Source organism: Pleurodeles waltl, chromosome 11, assembly GCF_031143425.1.
Source record: "Pleurodeles waltl isolate 20211129_DDA chromosome 11, aPleWal1.hap1.20221129, whole genome shotgun sequence".
Lineage (NCBI taxonomy): Eukaryota > Metazoa > Chordata > Amphibia > Caudata > Salamandridae > Pleurodeles > Pleurodeles waltl.
The window spans coordinates 737,085,892-737,109,944 of record NC_090450.1 but is presented as its reverse complement, the minus strand read 5'-3'; the positions used below and the strand labels follow the sequence as shown (position 1 = coordinate 737,109,944).

Genomic DNA, 24,053 nt, shown 5'->3' with positions numbered 1-24,053 from the left:
TGCTACCAGACTTCAGAGGATGTTAAGGCCACAGCTGGGTAACGGCCATCATATCCAGCGCTTTCTGCCTAGCTTCCTGAGTTGGAATTGCCACTTTAGGTTAAAAAGAAGGCCTCCAAGTACCCCTTACATCCTCATCCTCCACACACCTCCATAATGGCATAGCTGATGGATCAACTTACTGAAACATTAGCTTTTTTCACTGGTCTAGGCTACTAAGAGTAAGAGGGTTCTGGAAGTTGCGAACCGGGCCACTGGAAATATGTAGTAGGGAAGGACCAAATTATAAATGATACGGCAGTGTAGGAGGCTGGCCTGGCTTGTAGTGGGTACCAAGGGGTACTTACACTCTGTACCAGGACCAGTTATCCCTTATTAGTGTAGAAGAGGTGTTTCTAGCAGCTTAGGCTGATAGAAGGTAGCTATGGAGAGCAGCTTAGGCTGAACTAGGAGACATGCAAAGCTCCTACTATACCACTGGTGTCACATGCACAATATCATAAGAAAACACAATACACAGATATACTAAAAATAAAGGTACTTTATTTTTATGACAATATGCCAAAACTATCTCAGTGAGTACCCTCAGTATGAGGATGCCAAATATACACAAGATATATGTACACAATACCAAAAATATGCAGTAATAGCAAAAGGAAGTAATGCAAGCAATGTAAAGTTACAGTAGATTGCAATAGGAGCACATAGGTATAGGGGCAACACAAACCATATACTCTAGAAGTGGAATGCGAACCACGAATGGACCCCAAACCTATGTGAGCTTGTAGAGGGTCGCTGGGACTGTAAGAAAACAGGGAGGGTTAGAAAAATAGCCCACCCCAAGACCCTGAAAAGTAGGTGTAAAGTGCACCTATATTCCCCAGAGAGCACAGAAGTCGTGATAGGGGAATTCTGCAAGGAAGACCAACACCAGCAATGCAACAAAGGTGGATTTCCGGACGAGAGTCCCTGTAGAACAAGGGGACCAAGTCCAAGAGTCGCGACAAAGTCGAGATTGGGCAGATGCCCAGGAAATGCCAGCTGAGGGTGCAAAGAAGCTGCCACCGGATGGTAGAAGCTGTGGATTCTGCAAGAACGAAGATGGCTAGGAACTTCCCCTTTAGAGGATGGATGTCCCACGTCGTGAAGAAGCTTGCAGAGTTGTTCCCACGCAGAAAGACCGCAAACAAGCCTTGCTAGCTGCAAGGGTCGCGGCTAGGGTTTTTGGATGCTGCAGTGGCAAAGGAGGGACCAGGATGTCGCCAATTGCGTGAGGAGACAGAGGGGGCTCCCAGCAAGACAGGGAGCTCTCACAAAAGCAGGCAGCACCTGCAGAAGTGCCGGAACAGGCACTACGAAGAGGAGTGAACCGGAGCGCACCCAAAGTCACAAAAGAAGATCCCACGACGCCGGAGGACAACTCAGGAAGTTGTGCACTGCAGGTTAGAGTGTCGGGGACCCAGGCTTGGCTGTGCACAAAGGAAACCCTGGAAGAGTGCACAGGAGCCGGAGCAGCTGCAAATCACGCGGTACCCAGCAATGCAGTCTAGCGTGGGGAAGCAAGGACTTACCTCCATCAAACTTGGACTGAAGAGTCACTGGACTGTGGGAATCACTTGGACAGAGTTGCTGAGTTCCAGGGACCACGTTCGTCGTGCTGAGAGGGGACCCAGAGGACCGGTGATGCAGTTCTTTTGGTGCCTGTGGTTGCAGGGGGAGGATTCCGTCGTCCCACAGGAGATTTCTTCGGAACTTCTAGTGCAGAGAGGAGGCAGACTACCCCCACAGCATGCATCACCAGGAAAACAGTCGAGAAGGCGGCAGGATCAGCGATACAAGGTTGCAGTAGTCGTCTTTGCTACTTTGTTGCGGTTTTGCAGGCTTCCTGAGCAGTCAGCGGTCGATTCCTTGGCAGAAGGTGAAGAGAGAGATGCAGTGGAACTCTGATGAGCTCTTGCATTCGTTATCTAAAGAATTCCCCAAAGCAGAGACCCTAAATAGCCAGAAAAGGAGGTTTGGCTACCTAGGAAGGAGGATAGGCTAGCAACACAGGTAAGAGCCTATCAGAAGGAGTCTCTGACGTCACCTGCTGGCACTGGCCACTCAGAGCAGTCCAGTGTGCCAGCAGCACCTCTGTTTCCAAGATGGCAGAGGTCTGGAGCACACTGGAGGAGCTCTGGGCACCTCCCCTGGGAGGTGAAGGTCAGGGGAGTGGTCACTCCCCTTTCCTTTGTCCAGTTTCGCGCCAGAACAGGGCTGGGGGATCCCTGAACCGGTGTAGACTGGCTTATGCAGAGATGGGCACCATCTGTGCCCATCAAAGCGTTTACAGAGGCTGGGGGAGGCTACTCCTTCCCAGCCCTGACACCTTTTTCCAAAGGGAGAGGGTGTAACACCCTCTCTCTGAGGAAGTCCTTTGTTCTACCTTCCTGGGCCAAGCCTGGCTGGACCCCAGGAGGGCAGAAACCTGTCTGAGGGGTTGGCAGCAGCTGCAGTGAAACCCCGGTAAAGGTAGTTTGGCAGTACCCGGGTCTGTGCTAGAGACTCGGGGGATCATGGAATTGTCTCCCCAATGCCAGAATGGCATTGGGGTGACAATTCCATGATCTTAGACATGTTACATGGCCATGTTCGGAGTTACCATTGTGACGCTATACATAGGTAGTGACCTATGTATAGTGCACCAGTGTAATGGTGTCCCCGCACTCACAAAGTCCGGGGGATTTGCCCTGAACGATGTGGGGGCACCTTGGCTAGTGCCAGGGTGCCCACACACTAAGTAACTTAGCACCCAACCTTTACCAGGTAAAGGTTAGACATATAGGTGACTTATAAATTACTTAAGTGCAGTGGTAAATGGCTGTGAAATAACGTGGACGTTATTTCACTCAGGCTGCAGTGGCAGGCCTGTGTAAGAATTGTCAGAGCTCCCTATGGGTGGCAAAAGAAATGCTGCAGCCCATAGGGATCTCCTGGAACCCCAATACCCTGGGTACCTCAGTACCATATACTAGGGAATTATAAGGGTGTTCCAGTATGCCAATGTGAATTGGTGAAATTGGTCACTAGCCTGTTAGTGACAATTTAGAAAGTAAAGAGAGAGCATAACCACTGAGGTTCTGGTTAGTAGAGCCTCAGTGAGACAGTTAGTCATCATACAGGGCACACTTATGAGCACTGGGGCCCTGGCTGGCAGGGTCCTAGTGACACATACAACTAAAACAACATATATACAGTGAAATATGGGGGTAACATGCCAGGCAAGATGGTACTTTCCTACACAACCCCCCACCCCCCCCAAACGAAGGACAATAAGACTAGCCATGACCTGATGAGTGTTCATTGTCTAAGTGGAAATATCTGGAGAGTCCATCTGCATTGGAGTGGGTACTTCCAGGTCTATGATCCACTGTATAGTCCATTCCCTGTAGAGATATGGACCACCTCAACAATTTAGGGTTTTCACCTTTCATTTGTTTTAGCCAAAGTAGAGGTTTGTGGTCTTTCTGAACAATGAAGTGAGTGCCAAACAGGTATGGCCTCAACTTCTTCAGTGCCCAGACCACAGCAAAGGCCTCCCTCTCTATGGCAGACCAACGCTTTTCTCTAGGGGTCAACCTCCTGCTGATAAAAGCAACAGGTTGATTCTGGCCCTCAGAATTGAGTTGTGATAAGACTACCCCTACCCCTAATTCAGATGCATCTGGCAGGGTCCCAGTGACGCATACAACTAAAACAACATATATACAGTGAAATATGGGGGTAACATGCCAGGCAAGATGGTACTTTCCTACAGGCAGTGCTATCTAAATTATGCAGCTTGAAAAGGCAGAATTTGCAGCATAATACAGCACATTTTATCATAGGATTACTTAGTTTTGTTTTTAGTCATTTTTAAACATGTTAAACATGTCTGGGCAAAGGTTTCACCTGATTAACACCAGTTTAACAACCAAATGTGAAAGGTGACCAGTCAACCTTTGTAAAGATCCTTCCACAGCACGGCAAAACACTGCACTATGGACCTGATTTAGATCTCGGCAGAGGGGAATATTCCGTCACAACATGACGGATATCCTGTCTGCTGTATTTTGATCCCATTATATACTTTGGAGATTGTTATACGGTGAACAGGATATGAGTCACAAGAAGGCCTAACTGCTTTCTGGAGCCCATAAAGTCCTAGAAACAGAGTAGCTGCGGATGGCAGTTTTTAACTATTTGTAGAGCAGATCGAAGATGTGATGTGCCACGAGAAGAGATCTAGTCAGCAGCCTTGCAAACAGAAATGCAGGACGCCGACAGATAGAGCAGTGATTAGTTTTTTAGTTTATAGACAGAAGATACAGACTCCCTGAGCACCCTCTTCACTAACATCCTATCAGTTGCCTACAGTCAACCCTCTCCGGCAACCAGTCTGTGCTCATGAAACCTGATGTGAGTAAATCATATCGTAACTTACTATTGCGGAAACAATCATCAATTTTTATATACACTTTCAATGTTTAAAAAGTATGCATAAGGGAAAAGGTTGTAATTACTGCAGGTTTTATTGTGTCATTTGTGCATTACATCCAGTAATGGCTGCTGCTAAGAAGGCCTGGTGGGGCAGCGTGCGCAGCTGTGGGGGTGGGGGGGACGTGTGGGGAATAGTAATAAAATAATAACACCTGTTCCTGCCGCCTCGGTGCTTCTGTGCTTGCTTTGATCCCCTCCCCACCCAATCTAGTTGCTTCTCTCATGCTGTTACACAGCATGAGAGAAACGCCAGAATTTGCCTGACCGGGCTGAAATGCCACTTAGTGAGAAAGTGGGAGGCTGTGCTTGGTCTCCACCCAGGTTCAACACAGCCCGAGTGGAGAGTTCGAACTGTGCATGTCAGTTTGGCTGGCCTCAGACAAGAAAGGCGGACAAAAAAAACATGGTCAACACTGTATGCTGAGAAAGAGCAGGCTGGAAAAACATCCTTTGACCCAGCAGACCAGCCTGAGGTAAAGGTTCTCAGCGGGAGGGTGCACACTCACAACTGGTAGTCCAGGGGTACAATGATCAGATCCCTGAATGACTCTTATGCACTCACCAGCTTAAAATCAAAAAGGTCATAGGGCAATCTAGAAGAGGCAGCCTTCCTGAAATCATCCATCAAGAAAGGATGAACAAACAGGATGGTCCAGTAGGTTTAGACGGCTGAGAGAATTAAGTGAATTTCTAATATTCAAACGCCTTGGGACTTCATGAAATTGATCAGCCTCCATAATGTCCTGTAATGCTAGTCCATAGTGAGCTAGTTCTGGAGTGGTCCACAACTGCCTCCAGAACAATAAGGGACTTAGCCTAGCTTTCTTCACAAAGCTTTTCATGCCCATGTTGTAACGAAGCGGTTGCAAAGGGATACTAGGGGGAAGAGAAACAACACGCAGGTGCTTGACAGCAAACACAGTACCTTTCGAGATGCATTGGAAGGGTGGCCCAGTCTGTCTCCTCTGGGCTCCGACAGGCAACTGGCCTGCTCTTTGCCCGGGCTTTGCCTGGGCGCAGCCTCCGCTCGTTCTGCACAGTGGGAGACAGGACAACGCTTTATAGCGTGTGTGATAAGTCCTGCTCCCAAAAATGTGTGGCACCGCCTCCTGGTGCTTGGTATCCTGGGACATAGAGTCCCCTTCTAATCTGCAACAGCGATATCTTGTTTTTGTCAGGATCTGCTGGTTGTTCAGGAGCAGTACCCTCAGGAGGCCCACCTTCCAGCAGTTCCAGCTCTGAGGAGGGAGATTTGTATGAGGTCACTGTAAAGACATACATCACGTAGGGCAGCGTAATAGTACCAAAATCAAAAAATTTCCATAGTACGCAGGATCAGAAGAACCAGGAAAGAAATCCTCCTGGTATGTGTCTGTTGCCCTCCCCTGTGCAGCTCCACCTGTTGCTGCTGCCTCTGCTTTGGGCAAACTGAGAGCCTGCTTGACTCTCAGTTTGAGGCCCACCTCCACCTGCAGGCTCCTGCCTGTGCCTCATCCCTGGTGGCCTAGTGGCCATCTGCATGTAAGTATCTCCTGTCTTTCTTTACTCCTGCCTTTTACTTCTGCCTTTACTTCTGTTTTTATTTTTCTGTCTTATACTCCGTTTTTCTCCCTTTGTCTGTAAGGCACGTTTTTAGAGATATTTACAAATGCATTTAAAAAGGAGTTTTGACACGAAGAGCCGGAGTGAAAAATCAATGACCAAAGGTCTATTTATTTTTGCTGCAGCAAAAGAGGACAGGTTTACCACTGGCATCCCTGGCCCGAAGTAAAGTGTGTTAGCATGGAGCGTTTAACAGTGATATTTATACTCATACATCAAAGGATACATAAAGTATGTAAATAATGATATACGTCATAGAGATATTTTAAAGAGGTAATCAGTTTCCACACACCGGTTTCATTCCCTTCTTTGTCCTCGACTCCCTTCTGCAGCTGCCTGACTTCCCACATTCTTGAGACCCTTCAAAGGATTGCGTGGTTCAAAGGTATAGATATCAGCCTTTCCCTCCCCAAAATACAACAGCCGAGGTCGGTTAGTTATTTTTACCACATGTTTATAATGAGTAACGTGCCCCAGATAGGGAAAGAAACCAGCTGCAAGCCTATGGCGTGGAGCCAGGCTTATTTTACTTAAACAAATATACATAAGATAACATATGTGATAGGCAGTGTGTTCAGAGAGAATGCTCGACCGTAGTTGGTCCATGAACTAGTTTTTCAAATACTGGACAATAGATGTTGGCTTGATCCTAGGTCCCTTGACCGCTCCTTGTCGAGTTTTTACTCCTGATGAGAACTCAACTCCCAGTGAGTAAGTCGCGATACTTCAAAGTTTGTCTTCAGTATAGTTCGTCAGTTTTATTCAGTGTTTCAGCAAAATGAGGGCAGAGGCCAGCAATTGCAACCAGATCGGTGGTGTGCTGGGTACTTAACAGAAAAAGGCACCTTCTTTCCCGCTGGGACTACAAACCGCACCAACCCTAATGACTGGCCGCTTCCGTAGAACTGGTACTTGGTTTTTCTCGCCAGTCACAGAACTGTTAACCCCACTTACACACTTTCTTATCACAGATAATATTGTTGCACAAGCTGCATCCCACTATGCTTGTGTTCTCGTTGAGACAGTTGTTCTGACCAATGTTCTGGTGTTGTTGCACAGGCTAGTCACCCGTGTTCATGTTCATGCTGAAGTTTTAGTCATCACAATCATTTACAACCTCGTCGTCCAAGGTGTGCGTAACAACAGTGAGGATAGCTCGTTTTAATGCTGGTACATCAGCTGCATCGGAAATGCCTGTGGCGGTGAAAGCGGGGAACTGTATTTCATGAAGGCAAGCGTGCCCCATTCTGCTGAGCAAAGGATTCTTTGGCCATTCAGAAAAGACCTCAGTTTGCAGTTCCAGGCTGGGAGCTATCAGAGTGATGTACTTGTAGCTTTTCGTAGGGGTCACCACTTTACGCACCTTCAGAATTCTGTTCATTTGGGTGGGCGATGACGCAGATTGTATCGATGAGTTTGTTGATCTTCAAACGGCAAACCTTCGTCACTGGGCTGCTGTGTCACCTCAGGAGCAGAAATGGTAGCACTTGAATCATGTGGAGGTGCTTCCTGTCTCCCTACTTCTCTGTAATCAGGAGACAACGGTAATTCTGCTGCTGGAGTAGATTGCAGTGGAATTGGTGCACGCTTACAATGGCTAGCATGTATCCAGTTTTTCCTTCCTTCCACTTTCACTGCCGTCTGTGTTGCAAGCAGTACCTGGGCTGGCCCCACCACCTGGGCTGAAGACTGTTGGTTCTTTGAAAGTTCTTTGTCATAAGCCAATCCCCCGGCTTGAAAGGGTGACCAGGGCCTTCAAGAGGAGTCAGTAGGCTGGCCTTGACCTGTTGGTGGATCAAATGCAAATCTTTAGTCAATTGTTTACAATAGTCTATAAACAAAGGATATTGTACTTCAGAAAGCTTCTTTGGTCGTGGTACGCCCCCCCAGATATTGGCTGGCCTTCCCATGACTATTTCGTAAGGGGATAATCGTGACTTGCTACTGGCAGTCGTCCTAATGGACATTAATGCCAGAGGCAAAGCATCTGGCCATTTTAAATTGGTCCACGCACAAATCTTAGCTATTTTGCTCTACAAAGTGTAATTATACCTTTCTACAAGGCCCGCTGATTGTGGGTGATTTGCAGCATGAAATTGCTGTTTGATGTTAAGGGCGGTAGAGACTTTTCCCATTACCTCATTAGCAAAATGACAGCCATTGTCACTCCAGACTAATCTTGGCAATCCGTATCTAGGAAAGTATTCCGTGAGTAATATTTTGGCGGTAGAGAGGGCACCATTGTCTTTTAATGAGTAGGCCTCTATCCATTTTGAAAACATACATACTACCACTAACACGTATTTCAATTTGTTACATGGTTCCATGTGGATTAAATCCATCTGTATAGCCTCAAAGGGGAGGTCAGGAGCGGCAAAATGGCCAGGGGGCATAGTGGTCCCTTTCCTGCATTGTGTACTGCACACACCATACAACTTTTGACCAGGTTATTAGCAGCTTTGGATATCATGGGATTACTCCAAACGTGGTCCAAGGTTGTCTTGATGCCTTGGGCACTGATGTGTGCAGGACTGTGGGCCATAGTAACCATAGCGTGTACATAACAATTAGGTAACATCCATCTTCTTCTGTCTGTGTCATCTGTGTAACAACCCTCACTGTCTAGTCTACTGTTCTTCTCCCTATGTTCCCATTCCTCTGCTGTTGCTTCTGCTTCAATATCTCTCACACACTGCAAGGTATTTTCTAATACTTCGTTCTTGGGCTCAGCCCGATACTACTCTCAACGTATTCATTGTCAAATGGTGCTCGTGCTGTTGCTTTCGCAGTAGAATCTGCAATAGCATTTCCTCGTCCTATATCATCAGTAATTTTCTTGTGAGCACTACACTTAATGATTGCGACCTGACGGGGCAGGCTGAGAGCATTCAAAAGTGTCACAATCAAGTTGCCATGCTGAATGGTAGTGCCATGTGTCGTGATAAAGCCTCTATTCGCCCAGAGTCGCCCAAAATTATGAGCTACTCCAAACGCATACTGGCTATCAGTGTAGATATTAACACTAAGATGTTCACTTATTTCACAAGCTCTGGTGAGGGCAATTAATTCTGCAGCCTGTGCCGAATTTTGCGTGATTCTATGAGATTCAACCACTGTTTATAATGTGGTGACGGCATAGGCTGCTGCGTCTGGTAACTTGAAGCAAGACCCATCTACAAACAGCTCTCCCTGTGGGTCAGATAGGGGACTATCTGTTAAGTCTACCCGTCCCTTGGTTTCTTCCTTAGTGGCAAAAATGCAATTATGATCAAGTTCCACGTTGTCCTGAGGGAGGGGTAGTAACGTAGCTGGGTTCAAGACATTGCACTGCTTCAAAGTAATATTTGGACTGAACAGTGTTAATTCATAACCCATTAGACGAGCACTGGTGAGGTGCTGCGTCTGTGTCTTGTTTAACAAAATATCAACTGCATGAGGAACCATCACAGTGAGCGGATTGCCACCAACAAACCCTTCACTTTGTTTCACCGCAGCAGCTGCAGAAGCCACTCCTCTAAGACAAGTAGGCAAAGCTTGCGCCACAGTGTCCAAGGTGGAAGAGAAGTATGCACAAGGGCGTTGTCTCCCACCTTGATCCTGTGTCAAAACAGACATGCTGTTCATGTACAAATAAAACAAATGGTTTGCTGTAATCCGGATTACCCAATACAGGAGCAGAGCACATCGCCTTTTTTAATTCCTGAAAAGCCTCCTCACATCTGTCAGTCCAAGGTACAGGAGAGGGTACATCTGAAAGTGTCAGAGCAATCAATGGTTTTGCTATAAGTGAAAAATTTGGAATCCACTGTCTGCAAAAGGATGTAAATCCCAAAACTGCTCGGACTTCAGAAGGGGTGCGTGGTGCAGTCATTGTATGAACCAGTTTAATTCTGTCTGGATGTAATCTCCTTCCCTCCTTAGAGAGGAGGTGTCCTAGATAGGTGATCTCCTCTCTACAATACTGCAATTTTGGGAGGGACACCTTATGGCCCAGGGATGCTAAATTATGTAATAATGCAACAGTATCAGTCTTACATTGTGTCATGGAATCTGAGGCAATTAAAATATCGTCAATGTACTGCAACAGTGCAGAGCCTGAAGGTGGATTGAATTGGTCTAGTTGACGTTTAAGACATTGACTATATACACTCGGGGACTCCACAAACCCTTGAGGAATTCTTGTCATTGCGAATAATCTACCAAAAATTGCGAAGCTGAACAAATATTGGCTTTCTTCGGCAATTGGAATACTGAAGAATGCATTCTTCAAATCGATGACGGAGAAATAACACGCAGAGGGTGGGACCATGGTGAAAAGACTATTCATGTCTGGGACCACAGGAAACTGGGGAATGACTATTTTATTTAGTTCTCGGAAATCAATAACTAATCGATAGACCGTGTTATCAGTAACTGATTGCTCAACATCTGATCTATTAGCATCATTTTGTTTCTTGACAACAGTAAGAACTGGACTGTTGCAGGGGCTGCTCACTATTTCCTTTATTACACCTGCATGCACAAGATCAGAAATGACTGCGTTGAGCCCTTTTTCGCTTGCTTTAGGTAATTTGTATTGAGGAACACGAGGTAACCGGGCACCTAGTTTGATTTTTATTACAATAGGGTCGATATCCATAATGCCTACATCATTTTTGCCTTTGGCCCATAATCGAGGGTCTATTTCCGCTAGCTCTGGGGGTAAGTCGTATTCCTGTGAGAACATGCACCGGGTAGGGGCAACACTATCCATAGTTACATAGACACCATCCATTGAACAGTGAATAACTGCATTTAATTTCTTTAACATATCTAATGCAAACAAGTTTTCATTGCATCCTGAGGTTAAAGAGAGTGGCGTGTGTTACTCTCATAGGTGCTGAGATGGGGCTCACCACGAGGATCCAAGAAATCCCAATTGACGTGGTATGAAGCCCAGACAGGGGAGCCCCGGGGACTGCAGAATGTGCAATAGATGTTCTGTTGGCACCAGTATCTAGGAGAAACTTATGGCCCTCTCCTTCGATTTTTACATCAATGTAGGGACCACTCGGATCTACAGGAATATTTACTTGCCTCTGGCCCTGTCTGTGGCTGTCCTAATAATTGTAGGATTCAGAAAAGGAATCATCAGCATAATATTGTCGTTCAAATGCATTGTCAAAAATATTAGTGTTATGCGGGACCTGGTTTCCATTCTGCAAATTCTGACCATTTCTACCTCTTCCTCGCCCTCGTGTATTACCCGACGCGTTCCCGCTATCAAGTGACATACTTTGTCTCCCTTCCATTAATGTGCAAGTATCACGCCAGTGGCCATCTTGTTTACAGTAGGCACATTGGTTGATATTTAATCGGCGGTCTTGGGGTGGTGCAGATGCACCTCGCCCTCGACCCCTTCCCCGTCCCCTTGGTGGGCCACCCCTTGGCTGAGGGGTTGTGTCCCGCTGGGGATATGCCTGCTGTAATAGTACCTTTTTCTTCAATTCTTTTATTGACTTCTCATTCTTTTCTAATTCTTCCTTATACCTGCTCTCATAATATTGTGCCATCTGTAAAATCTCTGCTGTCCCTTCGTCATCCACAAACTCTCTGTTGCTTTTAATTTTTGTGATATTTCAGGTAGAAGGCCATTAACAAAGCGTTCCACAAATAGCGTGACACCTGTTACGGTGGCGAGGTTTGACCGCTAAAATCTATGAACGCTTGTTCAATTCTAGTAAAATAATATGGGACATCTTCACCTGTTTTCTGTTTATAAGTGGCAAGTTTTCCCCAGTCCACAGTTTGAAGGGGAATAACAGTTTCTAATTTAGTCAATATTCGGTTAGGTAAATTTAAAATATCCTGATGAGGCAAGGCTCCTGGTGCCCTGCGTACTTCATGTTCTTCTAAAAAAAAACATGTAGCTCCCAAAGTAGCCGCATCTTCTACTCTTCAAATTTTATGCCATACTTCAGGGCCCAATAAAACCCCAAAAAATAATCAATATCTTTGAGAGTCATGGTGGTGGTGGAAATTGCAGTTCTAAGGTCACGATAGAACCCTGCTGGATTCTTTCGAGGATCCGGCAAATCCTTTTTTATAGCCATCACCTCTTCCCTTTTCCAGGGGACATGGACAAACTGAGCCATAGATACCGGAGGTGGTTGGTTGGCGGCAGCTGCAGCTGTGAGTACAGCAGCAGTTGGAGGACCAGGATGTACTTCCCTCATTGGGAATCCCTTTTCATATAATTTTAGGACTTGTTCTCTAGCTAAAATACAAATGCGTACTCCCTCTATTAGGTCCTCACCCTCAAGTTTACAGGCTTCGCTATCACGCCAAAGTTGGTGTAATTCTTTTTGATAAGGGACGGGGGTAGAGTCCCTATTACCACAGCACCAATCTGCTTCCAATTTTTCAATCATGTATTTAATTGCTAATTGCTGTTCAAAATGTGGCATATGTTGTACTGTGTGCATAATATCGGTATGAGTGTAAATAGGATTTGCCATCCAAGTCCCTGACTGATTTTTGATAACCTGTTTTTCATCGTCACCCATAGTGGAGCGTGTACTGGGGGCCGAAATCGGCTTCATAGGTGTGCTCCACATGGGTGACCGTGTATGAATGGTTGTATCTTGTCGACGTTGTCTATTTGGGGTATTAGAGGCAGAGGACCTTATTGGTAAACTTGCAGTGCTGGATGGTAATGGTAGAGCAGAGGGCAGAGACATTTGGACTTGGACTGGGGTCTGTGATTGCTGTGGCACGTGCTGATGTGGTGGTGCACCTGGATTTCCCTAATTTTGCCCTTGCCCTTGCTGCTGTTGCTGTGCCCCCATGATAGGTTGGGCTACTGCAGGGGGGTGTAAGGTGGAGGTGCAGTGGGGCTATTATCTAACATCTGTAGCAATATCTCATCTTCCTCTAATGCATGTTTGGATTCTGTCTGCTTTGATACATAACTTCCCTCCACCTGGGCTCTATGGACTCTATATTCAGACTCAATTATTTTCTGGGTGGTTTGGGAATGGTGGTATTGTGCTGCTGCTTTTTGCATTATGGTTTTCCTTTGCTCTTTCTCTACCAGTTTATCTGTCTTAATTTTTCTTTTGGTGGCCTCGGTTTCCATTTTCTGTATACCTCAAACATGGGTTGTCTAGCCTTTTTATGAAACAAACATTCCTGTAGGTAAGTTATTTTCTTTAAATCAAACGAACCATCCTCCGGCCACTGGAGGTCAGGACAATGTCTAGTATATCTGCGTCATATACTGTTATACAAATTATTCTCTAAACCATAATCCTTTAACATGTCCCACCCTGGTGTTCCCTCTTTTGGGATCGGTTGTTTTTTATCTAAACGTGGAACATGATTTCGGCGAAAACAACGACATAACCCTTGCCAGCATTTTTTATTTCCCATATCTAACCTTTTTAAATTTCAAAATGTAACATGCAACAAAAACTTTTTTTAAACCGCTTTTATCAAATGTTTACCAACTTACAAATTGGTCCAGGCCTGGGCAAAATATTAAAAATTAACAAAACACGTGTAATACAAATTGTCAAATGGTACCTTGTACAAATGCAAATTTACCAAGAACTAATCATTCCCAAAATTGATAAGTTACCCCAAAACAATTATTCTCTCAAATGCAAGTTAAAGCAGACAAATAGCCAGCGAGGAACAGTCTTACCTGACTATCTGCTTTTCTTGGATTTCTCTCCGGCCGCCCGTGTCAGACTAATCAGTCAAGTTAAAAAACGATTTTCAGGGTCTTCGCTGGGACGTCGTGAAAAGCGGGGAGAGGCCTGCCCGGTGGATAAGATGCAGCTGCTTTGAAACTAAGTCTTTGTGCAGGGGCCCCTAGAATCTACACCTCCGGAATGGCGTCCCCCCACTGGCAGCACGTCTCGTGACAGCACTACTGAAGACATCCACTGGAAGGTCCCTGTTCGGGCGCCAAATTGTAAGGCACGTTTTTAGAGATATTTACAAATGCATTTAAAAAGGAGTTTTGACACAGAGAGCCGGAGTGAAAAATCAATGACCAAAGGTCTATTTATTTTTGCTGCAGCAAAAGAGGACAGGTTTACCACTGGCATCCCTGGAACGAAGTAAAGTGTGCTAGCATGGAGCATTTAACAGTGATATTTATACTCCTACATCAAAGGATACATAAAGTATGTAAATAATGATATATGTCATACAGATATTTTAAGGAGGTAATCAGTTTCCACACACCGGTTTCATTCCCTGCTTTGTCCTCGACTCCCTTCTGCAGCTGCCTGACTTCCCACATTCTTGAGACCCTTCAAAGGATTGCGTGGTTCAAAGGTATAGATATCAGCCTTTCCCTCCCCAAAATACAACAGGCGAGGTCGGTTAGTTATTTTTACCACATGATTATAATGAGTGACGTGCCCCAGATAGGGAAAGAAACCAGCTGCAAGCCTGTGGTGTGGAGCCAGGCTTCTTTTACTTAAACAAATATACATAAGATAACATATGTGATAGGCAGTGCTTTCAGAGAGAATGCTCAAACTACACGTATTTTAAAAGAAAAGGAGCAATACAAAATGGATTCTTACATGTCTCTTTTCACTCCCTTCTCTGGCCTGCTTTTCCCACCTCCCGGCTGACCAGACACCTTGCCTCTTCCCCTTCTCAAGGGCAGCTGATGGCACACCAAAGGCAAGCCTGTCTGCACCCGTCTGTGCCTGGACCGCGGCCAGCACCATGGACCCTGGTTCTCACCCCATCTGCCGTGTCAACACCAGCACTTTGTTCCCTCAACCTGGGAAGATCCTCAGCCTGCCACCAAGCTGACCCAGGAACACTCATGGACCTTTTTTTTGCAGCGCCTGCTCTAGCACCCACCAAGGACCACCTCATGATCCCCCACCAAACACGGCCAGCCACCTCAAGTGCTTACTCCTCAACACACACTCCCTCATCAAGCATGCTGTAGAAGTCTGGGACCTCCTTGACTCAACAGCCCCGGATGTCACCTTCTTCACGGAGACATGGATCACCCTCCCCGCCGCCCCAGACATCACCACGGCCATCCGAACATCTAAAAAATAATCTACAAGGACAAAGACAAAGCGAACCGGCCTGGTGAAGGTATCGCCATAGTCTACAAGAATAACCTCCGACTGACAACCACCAACGAGTCGCAGTATCAGTCAACCCATGAGAACCTACACTTCCAGATTCAGATCAACTCAAACACCTCCCACTGTGGCACCCTCATTTACAGGTCACCCCGACCCCAGTTCTGTAAAGACATCTCCCACCTCGTGTCCAACCCCCCTGCCACACAAGCGTCACTTCCTCCTACTACATCCTACTCGGCGACTTCAACTTCCACATTTCTACCAACGATGACCCCAACACCACAAACCTCCTGGACAACCTCACAACTCTCTGCCTCAAACAACTCGTCAACGTCCCCAGCCACATTCTCAACCCCGTTTTCTCAGCATGGGACAACATCACCATCTCCCACACCTCCGAACACCATTGGACCGACCATAAGTGCGTCCACTTTACCTACACAAAGAACACTGAATGCCACTACGTCCCCCGTCCCCCTGGCAGACGCTGGGGCAAAGTCACAGAAGCACAACTCACCAATGCTCCTAAACACTCCCTCCCACTGTACGCAGCGGGTGCAAATTAAGCTGCACGCAACCTTCATTGCTGGCTATCGAACTGCACTGACAACGTAGTCCCCCTATGGAAAACAGCAGGAAATCGACAAAGTAAAACATCCTAAATGGTTTATGGCAGACCTACAGGAATCCAAGCACTCCTGCAGATGACTGGAACGGAAATGGAGGATCAGCAAATGAACCGAAGACCACACAGCCTACAAGAATGCAGTCACCACGCACCACCAGAACATCAGAGCTGCCAAAAATAGCACTCACAACAGCAAAGAGCTCTTTGCCATCGTCAAAGAGTTCAGGAACCCGGAGACCGACACCTCTTCCATCCCTCCCTCCCAAGACCTCTGCAACGACCTTGCCACCATCTTTCACTGAAAAATCCAGGAAAAAAAACCCACCAGCACTGCTCACCACCACTGACCTAGCACCTCACCAAATACTGATCTCCTGGACCCCCATCATCAAAGAGGTCACCCAAAGACTGATGAACTCCATCTACTCCGGAGCATCCTCCGATCCGTGCCCTCACCATATCTTCAACTTGGCCAGCGCCACCATAGCACCGTAGCTCTGCCGAACTATCAACTGATCCTTCAAAACTGCCACCTTTACCTCAAACTGGAACGATGCTGAAATCAACCTGCATCAGAAGAAACCCACCGTAGACCCTAGGGAGCTGAAGAACTGCAGAGGTAACAGAGAATGCCGTCAACAAGCAACTCACTGAATTCCTCGAGACACACGGTATCCTAGACCCATCCCAATCCGTATTCAGAAGCAACCACAGCACTGAAACCGCACTCTTAGCAGCCACTGAATAAGTACGCATTATACTGGAGCACAGAGGCATGGCAGCACTCTTCCTCCTCAATCTCTCCACTGCATTTGACACAGTCTCCCACTCCACCCTCTGCGACAGACTACACTACGCCGGCATCAGAGATAAAGCTCTGAATTGGATCAAGTCTTCCTTCCTCACCGGAACAACACAGAGTGTCAGACTACCTCCGTTCACATCAGAATCCAAAGACGCATGCTGCGGAGTGCCCCAAGGATCTTCATTCAGCCCGACGCTTTTCAACGTCTACATGGCCCTGCTTGCCAAGATCATCAAACATGGGCTAAACATAGTCTCCTATGCCGATGACGCTCAACTGATCCTCTTCCTGTCCGAGGACCCTGCTAAGGCCAAGAGAAATTTCCACAATGGAATGAGAGCAGTCGCCGCCTGGATGGAGGCCAGCTGCCTCAAACTCAACTCGGACAAGACATAGATCCTCGTAATCGGCTTCACCCCTTCTTCCTGGAACAATTTCTGGTGGCCAACCACACCAGGAAATACCCCCAAGGACCACGCACACAACCTGGGCATCATCCTGGACTCCTCTCTATCCATGACCCACCAAGTCAACGCAGTCTCTTTGTCATGCTTTCACACCCTCCCACACGAGGAAGAGGATCACCCACGCACTCGTTACTAGCAAACTGCACTACGGCAAGGCACTCTATGATGGCCTCACCATGAAACTTCAATCAAGACAACAAGGAGTCCAGAATTCAGCAGCCAGACTCATTCTGTACATCCCCTGACACAGCCACATCTCCTCCCACCTCAGAGACCTACACTGGCTCCCAGTCAACAAGCGCATGACATACAAACTCTTGATCCACACCTACAAGTCATTGCACAACATAAGACCGGCATACCTCAACCACCACCTCACCTTCTATGTAACCAACAGACATCTCTGTTCCTCCCAACTCACCATTGCAGACTCAAGGACCTCAAGACCTGGCTCTTCGAATGAGCAGCACACCCACAAACAGCGCCTTGAGACCCGATGGGTGATTATCCATGCTCTAGAAATCAATGATTGATTTATTGAAATCTCTGTCTAGTTAATCAATCTGTCCTCGGAGATAACAACGTCAATCCAAGCTTCACATCTACCATCTCACACATCCATTGTCTACGTCCACGCTCCACCCACAATTCTCTTCTAGATGCTTGCTCCTTTCCACAGGTTATAGTACTTTATACTCAACCTCTTTGCAGTGTACGTCACTCTACATACAGGATAGAAGGTTCAGTTGGCCTTTCTGGGGATCATATCGTGACCTATGAATCAAAGCAGAGGTCAGTCATGTGTTTAATTCACTGAGCCATTGTGCCGACCCACATGCAGCTCCGTTTGTATGTGTGCTTGAATGTTGTTCTGTGTGCAAGATGTATGTATGTGATGTACTTATGAGTGTATGTGTTGGTCCGCTGTGGTTGGATAACCTTAGAAATGCTTTATGTGACAGATTGATGCGTGAATGTATATGCATGTGCATGTGTATGTGTGAGAAATTTGCAAGTAGCAGTAAAATTGTTTAAAAAAAAAATAAGGTGTAATTCTATTCTGCAAAATAGACCTTGTTCCCCACTGAGTTTGTGAAGAATACAGGGAATGAATGCAGAAGTTGCACTCGACATCTAGGCTTCTAGTTTAATTGATTGGACTAATTTTAATTTTGAGGATACTCACAATCCTTCGCCAAGAATACTCTGACAGCAGTGAACATAATTGAGGGCTGCAAGTGGAAGGTTTTGCACTTAAAAATAAATAATGACTTTTATACTGGAAGAGGACATGTTATAATGCGTTCAAACACGTTTTGTACTGCACAGGAGTGTACGTTTTATAAAATAAAGGCACAATATATATATATATATATATATATATATATATATATATATATATATATATATATATATATATATTTATATATATATATATATATATATATACCCATTAATATTCCCCTTTTGTTTTTTATATGAAAACCTATTAAATAAAAAAACTGTGCTACACCAAAAGCATGCAGCGTTATTAAAAAAGTGATATTTGCTTTATAGGATAATTGTAAATATTGAACCATAACGATTTTCTACTAAGGTAATCATTGCCTTCAAAGTGGATCCAACAGGACCAAAAGGAATTAGTAGTCTCTGTGTGTGTGATCCTTCCTGACACTGTCCTGTAAGAGACTAGATATTGATTTAATTGTGACGTCCTGAATTGCAAGAAAATTCTTTTGTGTGTTGTATAGTGAAATCAAATTCAAACATGTTTGAACTCAATAATGTCTTACTTTAGTAATGAGCACTTAAACAAAAACACCTTTCTCATACAAAGATTTCATTAGTTGGGACGTGCAAGTGATATACTCCTCGCAAAACACTTGCTAATTTTGAAACATATGAAAACAAACTGCTAAACTTGTTTGAAGCTGCTAAACTTGTTTAAAGCTGCTACTTTATTTTAACGATTTTTGTTCCTTTGCTGTGTTTAGAGGATAACTGATAAACTCATTACAAAGAATATGGTTACAAACTGTATCTGGTGAAGAATTTGCTTTGAGTAAACCAGATAACATATGAGTTTGTTGAAATGAGTAAAAACATCTTTTGAACATTGACAATTTTAATTGTTATTATATGCATTCTATAAATGCATATGTTTCAGTTGCCAATTTTGATCACAAATTACCTACAGTATATTCTCGTACACAAGGAATGCAACGTAGGGCGCTGCAAAAGAGAAAATACTTGGTGCTGATTACACTCAACATAGTCACCTATATTTGTTTTCAAGCGTAAAATGTCTAGTTGGTATTCACTGACATCACATAGTTTCTGTTTACATTGGAAAATGTACATAAGTGGTAATTTTTTTTAACCCTCAAAAAATCCCAAACTTTGTAATTTGGTTTTGAGTGTCTTCGACTGATTAGATGGCACAACTAAGTATTCCTTATGGCCTGAGAGTCTATGACATTGTCTACATCTGTTTTACAGTTTTCCTTCTGTTTCAGCCATTTGTGTAAGACTCCTGACTCTTAAACTCTACTGTTAGAAAAAATGTTTCCTGATTTATTTATTTTTAAAGTGACCATCGTCTGCTTTCATATAGGCACTCATATAGGCACACTTCTCAGGAGCGATAAGGGCTGCAGTGTATAATATTTGGCTAAATTTTATTTTTTGTCTCTTACATAGATATCCATCCTGGTTAATGGAGAAGCTTTTCACCTAGCCAAGCTCCTGCTCTGTTCCTGCTCACTTCATTGACAAGTAATAGGACTTCTGTAAAAATGGTGAGCCGCCTCCCCACCACTAGGGACCTGGCCCGCTTCTGCCACAAACTGAATCGGGTAAAAACTCTGGAAGATGACCTGATGGAGACTAATTTAAAGAGATGCTTGTCCACTGTGGACCTTGCTCTACTTGGTGTTGGTAGCATGGTGGGTTCCGGGCTCTATGTATTGACTGGCACTGTTGCCAAAGAAATAGCAGGTCCTGCTGTTGTCGTATCCTTTCTTATTGCTGGCTTTGCTTCTCTACTTGCTGCACTCTGCTACGCTGAGTTTGGTGCCCGTGTACCTAAAACTGGATCTGCCTACATGTTCACCTACGTCTCTGTTGGTGAAATCTGGGCCTTTCTCATTGGCTGGAATGTTGTTTTGGAGTACATGATTGGCGGAGCAGCTGTGGCTCGGGCCTGGAGTGCATATCTGGATTCAATTTTTGACCACAAAATTAAAAACTTTACAGAGACCCACATTGGCACTTGGCATGTCCATGTAGTGGCACAATATCCAGATTTTTTGGCTGCTGGCATACTGCTGATTGCCACAGCATTTATTTCATGCGGAGCCAGGGTTTCCTCTTGGCTTAATCATGTCTTTGCAGCCGTAAGCATGGGCGTCATTGTTTTCATTCTGATATTTGGATTCATCCTGGCAGAGCCAAAGAATTGGAGTGCAGCACATGGTGGCTTTGCACCCTTTGGAGTGTCTGGCATCATGTCGGGCACAGCGACCTGCTTCTTCGCCTTTGTTGGGTTTGATGTCATTGCTGCCTCCAGTGAAGAAGCAAAGAATCCACAGAAGGCTGTTCCCATAGCCACTTCCATTTCACTCGGCTTTGCAACGGGGGCCTATGTTCTGGTTTCAACTGTGCTTACTCTTATGGTCCCCTGGGACACTCTCGTACCAGACTCTGCCCTTTCTGATGCTTTTTACCGACGGGGCTACTCTTGGGCTGGATTCATTGTAGCAGTGGGCTCCATCTGTGGTGAGTGCAATCTGCATTATCAATGCATTTCGTACTGCAAAGTATAGATGTTATATCTTGACTGCTTAATGCATCTTTTTCCTGCCATTGTAAGGCATGCAGCGTGGCTGTTCAGGCACCATTGTCCTTAAAAAGTATCGCTTTTGTTTACAAAGCAAAGGACGGCAGGACTGTAGTAGAGAACCAATATTGTGTAGCTACTAATCTTTTACCTCATTTTCTGTACTGTTGTTTGTACTTGATGACTGCATCACATGTTTGTATGGTCCACAAGCCTTTCAGAGAGCAGGTGACTAGATCAATGTGAGATGTATCAAGTATGACACGTCCTCCAACAGATTTTAGTCTCTTTGCTGTCTTCTTAATTTTAACCCTGTAAAAAAAGTATAATTGTGTTGCTGGACTGGAGAGAGCCTACTGCGCATGTGTGTTTGGCCAGCCCGAGACAGCTGGCCAAGCACACATGCACTCTGAGGGGAAGTGCTGTGCTCTTCTCCTCACTCCTCGTCACCCCGTTGCCCCGCCAGTTTATAAGGAAACGATAATAAACACTGTTTATTTTAATTTCCTTATAAAGGTTTGCAGCTGCCGTTGCTGGCAGCAGGGGGGTTGTGGGGGTGACGCTCCTCTGCCCAAATGTAAGAACCGCCCCTGACAGTGAACACACCTCAATATAGACTTTAAAGTACACCACTTTACAATTAGCTTGTTATCAACCTACACAATATAATGTCAACATAGTCACATTAAGACTAACATTGTGACATCAAAGGTAGCAGCCATATCTCAGCTGCCCTCTCTGATAGCAAGTCAAGCCATCACCTCAGATTACAATTTCTCATATAAATGAGACAGATCAAAATCTCTGAGTTCGTACCAGGTAAGATCTTCTGGGCTCCTCTAATTGCTTAATGTCATTGTAATGAATGTTTCATCTATTCGCAAGATCAGATTACTCTTTTCTTTTCTCCTCTCTGCTCTCTTCCTTTGAACACATTTGTATAGCTTGAAAGATCAAAAGGCAACGAAGACACACAAGGCTATTATCAGCTCAGGTCTCAACATGCTACCAATGATATCACTCCCTAGATTTCCAAACCCCTTTCCAACTGCTGAGAAGCCACTACCTATCGCTTCCCAGGCACCTGTTGCTTTAAACTCCTTCAAATCCTCTTTCAGGTCATTCAGAATATTAATGTATGTTGTTAGCTCCTTACTGTAATCTGGGATAAAAGTACAACATTGTTGAACTTTCAGCATCTTGAAAACTCCACCCTCTTTTGCAAGAAGAATGTCTAAGGGAAGACGATGTTGAAAAACCGTTAATCTTATGCCAAGCATTTCAATAGCGACCAACAAACAAGAAGGCACCTGCTGTATCTGTAGACAACTCACCTACAATAGTTGACAACTTCCTTATCTTCAGAACATTAAGAATCACACCTACAGGTGGAATCATAGCACCAAAAATATCTCCTACTATCTGTGAAGCACTGACACCTCTCTTGATTTAGGCATTTGACTTCTCATCCCACATGGGATCATCAAAATGTTCCATTTGATAAATCTTTGGAAAAACTATTCTTAAGTAACATGTACCATACCATCCTTTGGAAATCTAAAAATAAGCATGCTTTCCATAAATGAAATAGAATTGTGGAATTGTGGGTTCTTGTCCGTTCAACATAAATGTCCAGCTACTCTGAAATTCAAATACATGTCTACACTCAATTGTCCCTACAGATTTCGTGTCGGTTTTTGACATGGGTCTATATACACATAGGTTCGATGGCATATGTTGCTGCAGATTCACATGTTTGGCACAGTCCGCTGCCTGGTGTTGGGCTCGGAGTATTACAAGTTGTTTTTCTTCGAAGAAGTCTTTTTGGTCATGGGACCGAAGGACTCCTCCCTCTTTGGCTCCATTGCGCATGGGCGTCGACTCCATCTTAGATTGTTTTTTTCCGCTGTCGGGTTCGGACGTATTCCTTTTCGCTCCGTGTTTCGGTTCGGAAAGTTAGTCAGAATCTCGGAAGAAAGCGTCGGTATTGTTCCGTTCGGTATCGGGATAGTTAGGTACATCGACACCGATCATCGGAAGACTTTGGGGCAGTTTCGATCCCCCATCGGGGCCTGGTCGGCCCGACCGCGTGCGACATCGAAGCCGATGGAACGGACCCCGTTTCGTTTCTGCCCAAAATGTCACAGTAAGTATCCTTATACAGATCAGCACTTGGTCTGTAACTTGTGCTTGTCCCCCGAGCACAAGGAGGATACCTGTGAAGCCTGTCGAGCCTTCCGGTCCAGAAAAACACTCCGGGACCGAAGAGCCAGGCGTCACCAAATGGCGTCCACGTCGACAAAACAACGTTTCGACGACGAAGAGGAAACATTCTCGGTTCCGGAATCAGAATCCGGAGACTCCGACGTCGAACAACAGCAACAAACTGTGAGTAAGACGTCGAAAAGTAAATCCATCGACAAACCGAAAGCCCAGGGGACGCCACTGCCAACAGGCCATGGCTCGACCCATAAATCAGGCGACCCGTCGAAGGGGCCGAAAAAGGGCACGCCCATAGCGAAGACACCCGACTCCGGTCGAGGGACCGCCATGGAGCAACCTCGGAGCCGAGAAAGCGGCTCCGAGAGACAAAAACAAGATACCGGCACCGAAAAACATCGGCACCGAGAATCCATGCCGAAAGGAACAAAAATTCTGTCGGTGCCGAAACCGAAAAAAGATTCTCTCTCGGCGCCGAAAAATACCACACCTTCATCCTACTCAGAGGAACAAGGACTAAGTGGCCAGATGCACAAATTTGGACAAGAGCTCCAAAGTGTAGAATCGGACTACACACAAAAGAGACTGTGCATCCAGCAAGATACAGGGAAGATATCAACCCTTCCCCCAATCATGAGGAAAAGAAAGATCGGACTTCCAAAGGATGACACACAACCACAAGCCAAAGTGGTTAAAAAAGTCACGCCTCCGCCCTCTCCTCCACAGGCATCGCCGGCACAAACACCGCCACAAATGCACTCACCAGCGCAAACTACCATAAGTCATGACGATCAGGATCAAGACGCTTGGGACCTGTATGACACCCCAGTGCCGGACAATGATCCCGAGTCATACCCCACAAAGCCGT

General features: G+C 45.5%; 1 protein-coding gene across 1 annotated transcript in view; it reads left to right on the top strand.

Moving 5' to 3' along the window:
• SLC7A4 (solute carrier family 7 member 4) overlaps positions 1–24,053 on the top strand; it is a 212,544-nt gene that overhangs the window by 37,224 nt on the left and 151,267 nt on the right. Inside the window, exon 2 of the mRNA XM_069214436.1 lies at positions 19,828–20,904. Coding sequence (XP_069070537.1) covers positions 19,923–20,904 — 982 coding nt within the window. The 5' untranslated portion in view covers positions 19,828–19,922. The remainder of the gene's footprint in view (positions 1–19,827; positions 20,905–24,053) is intronic.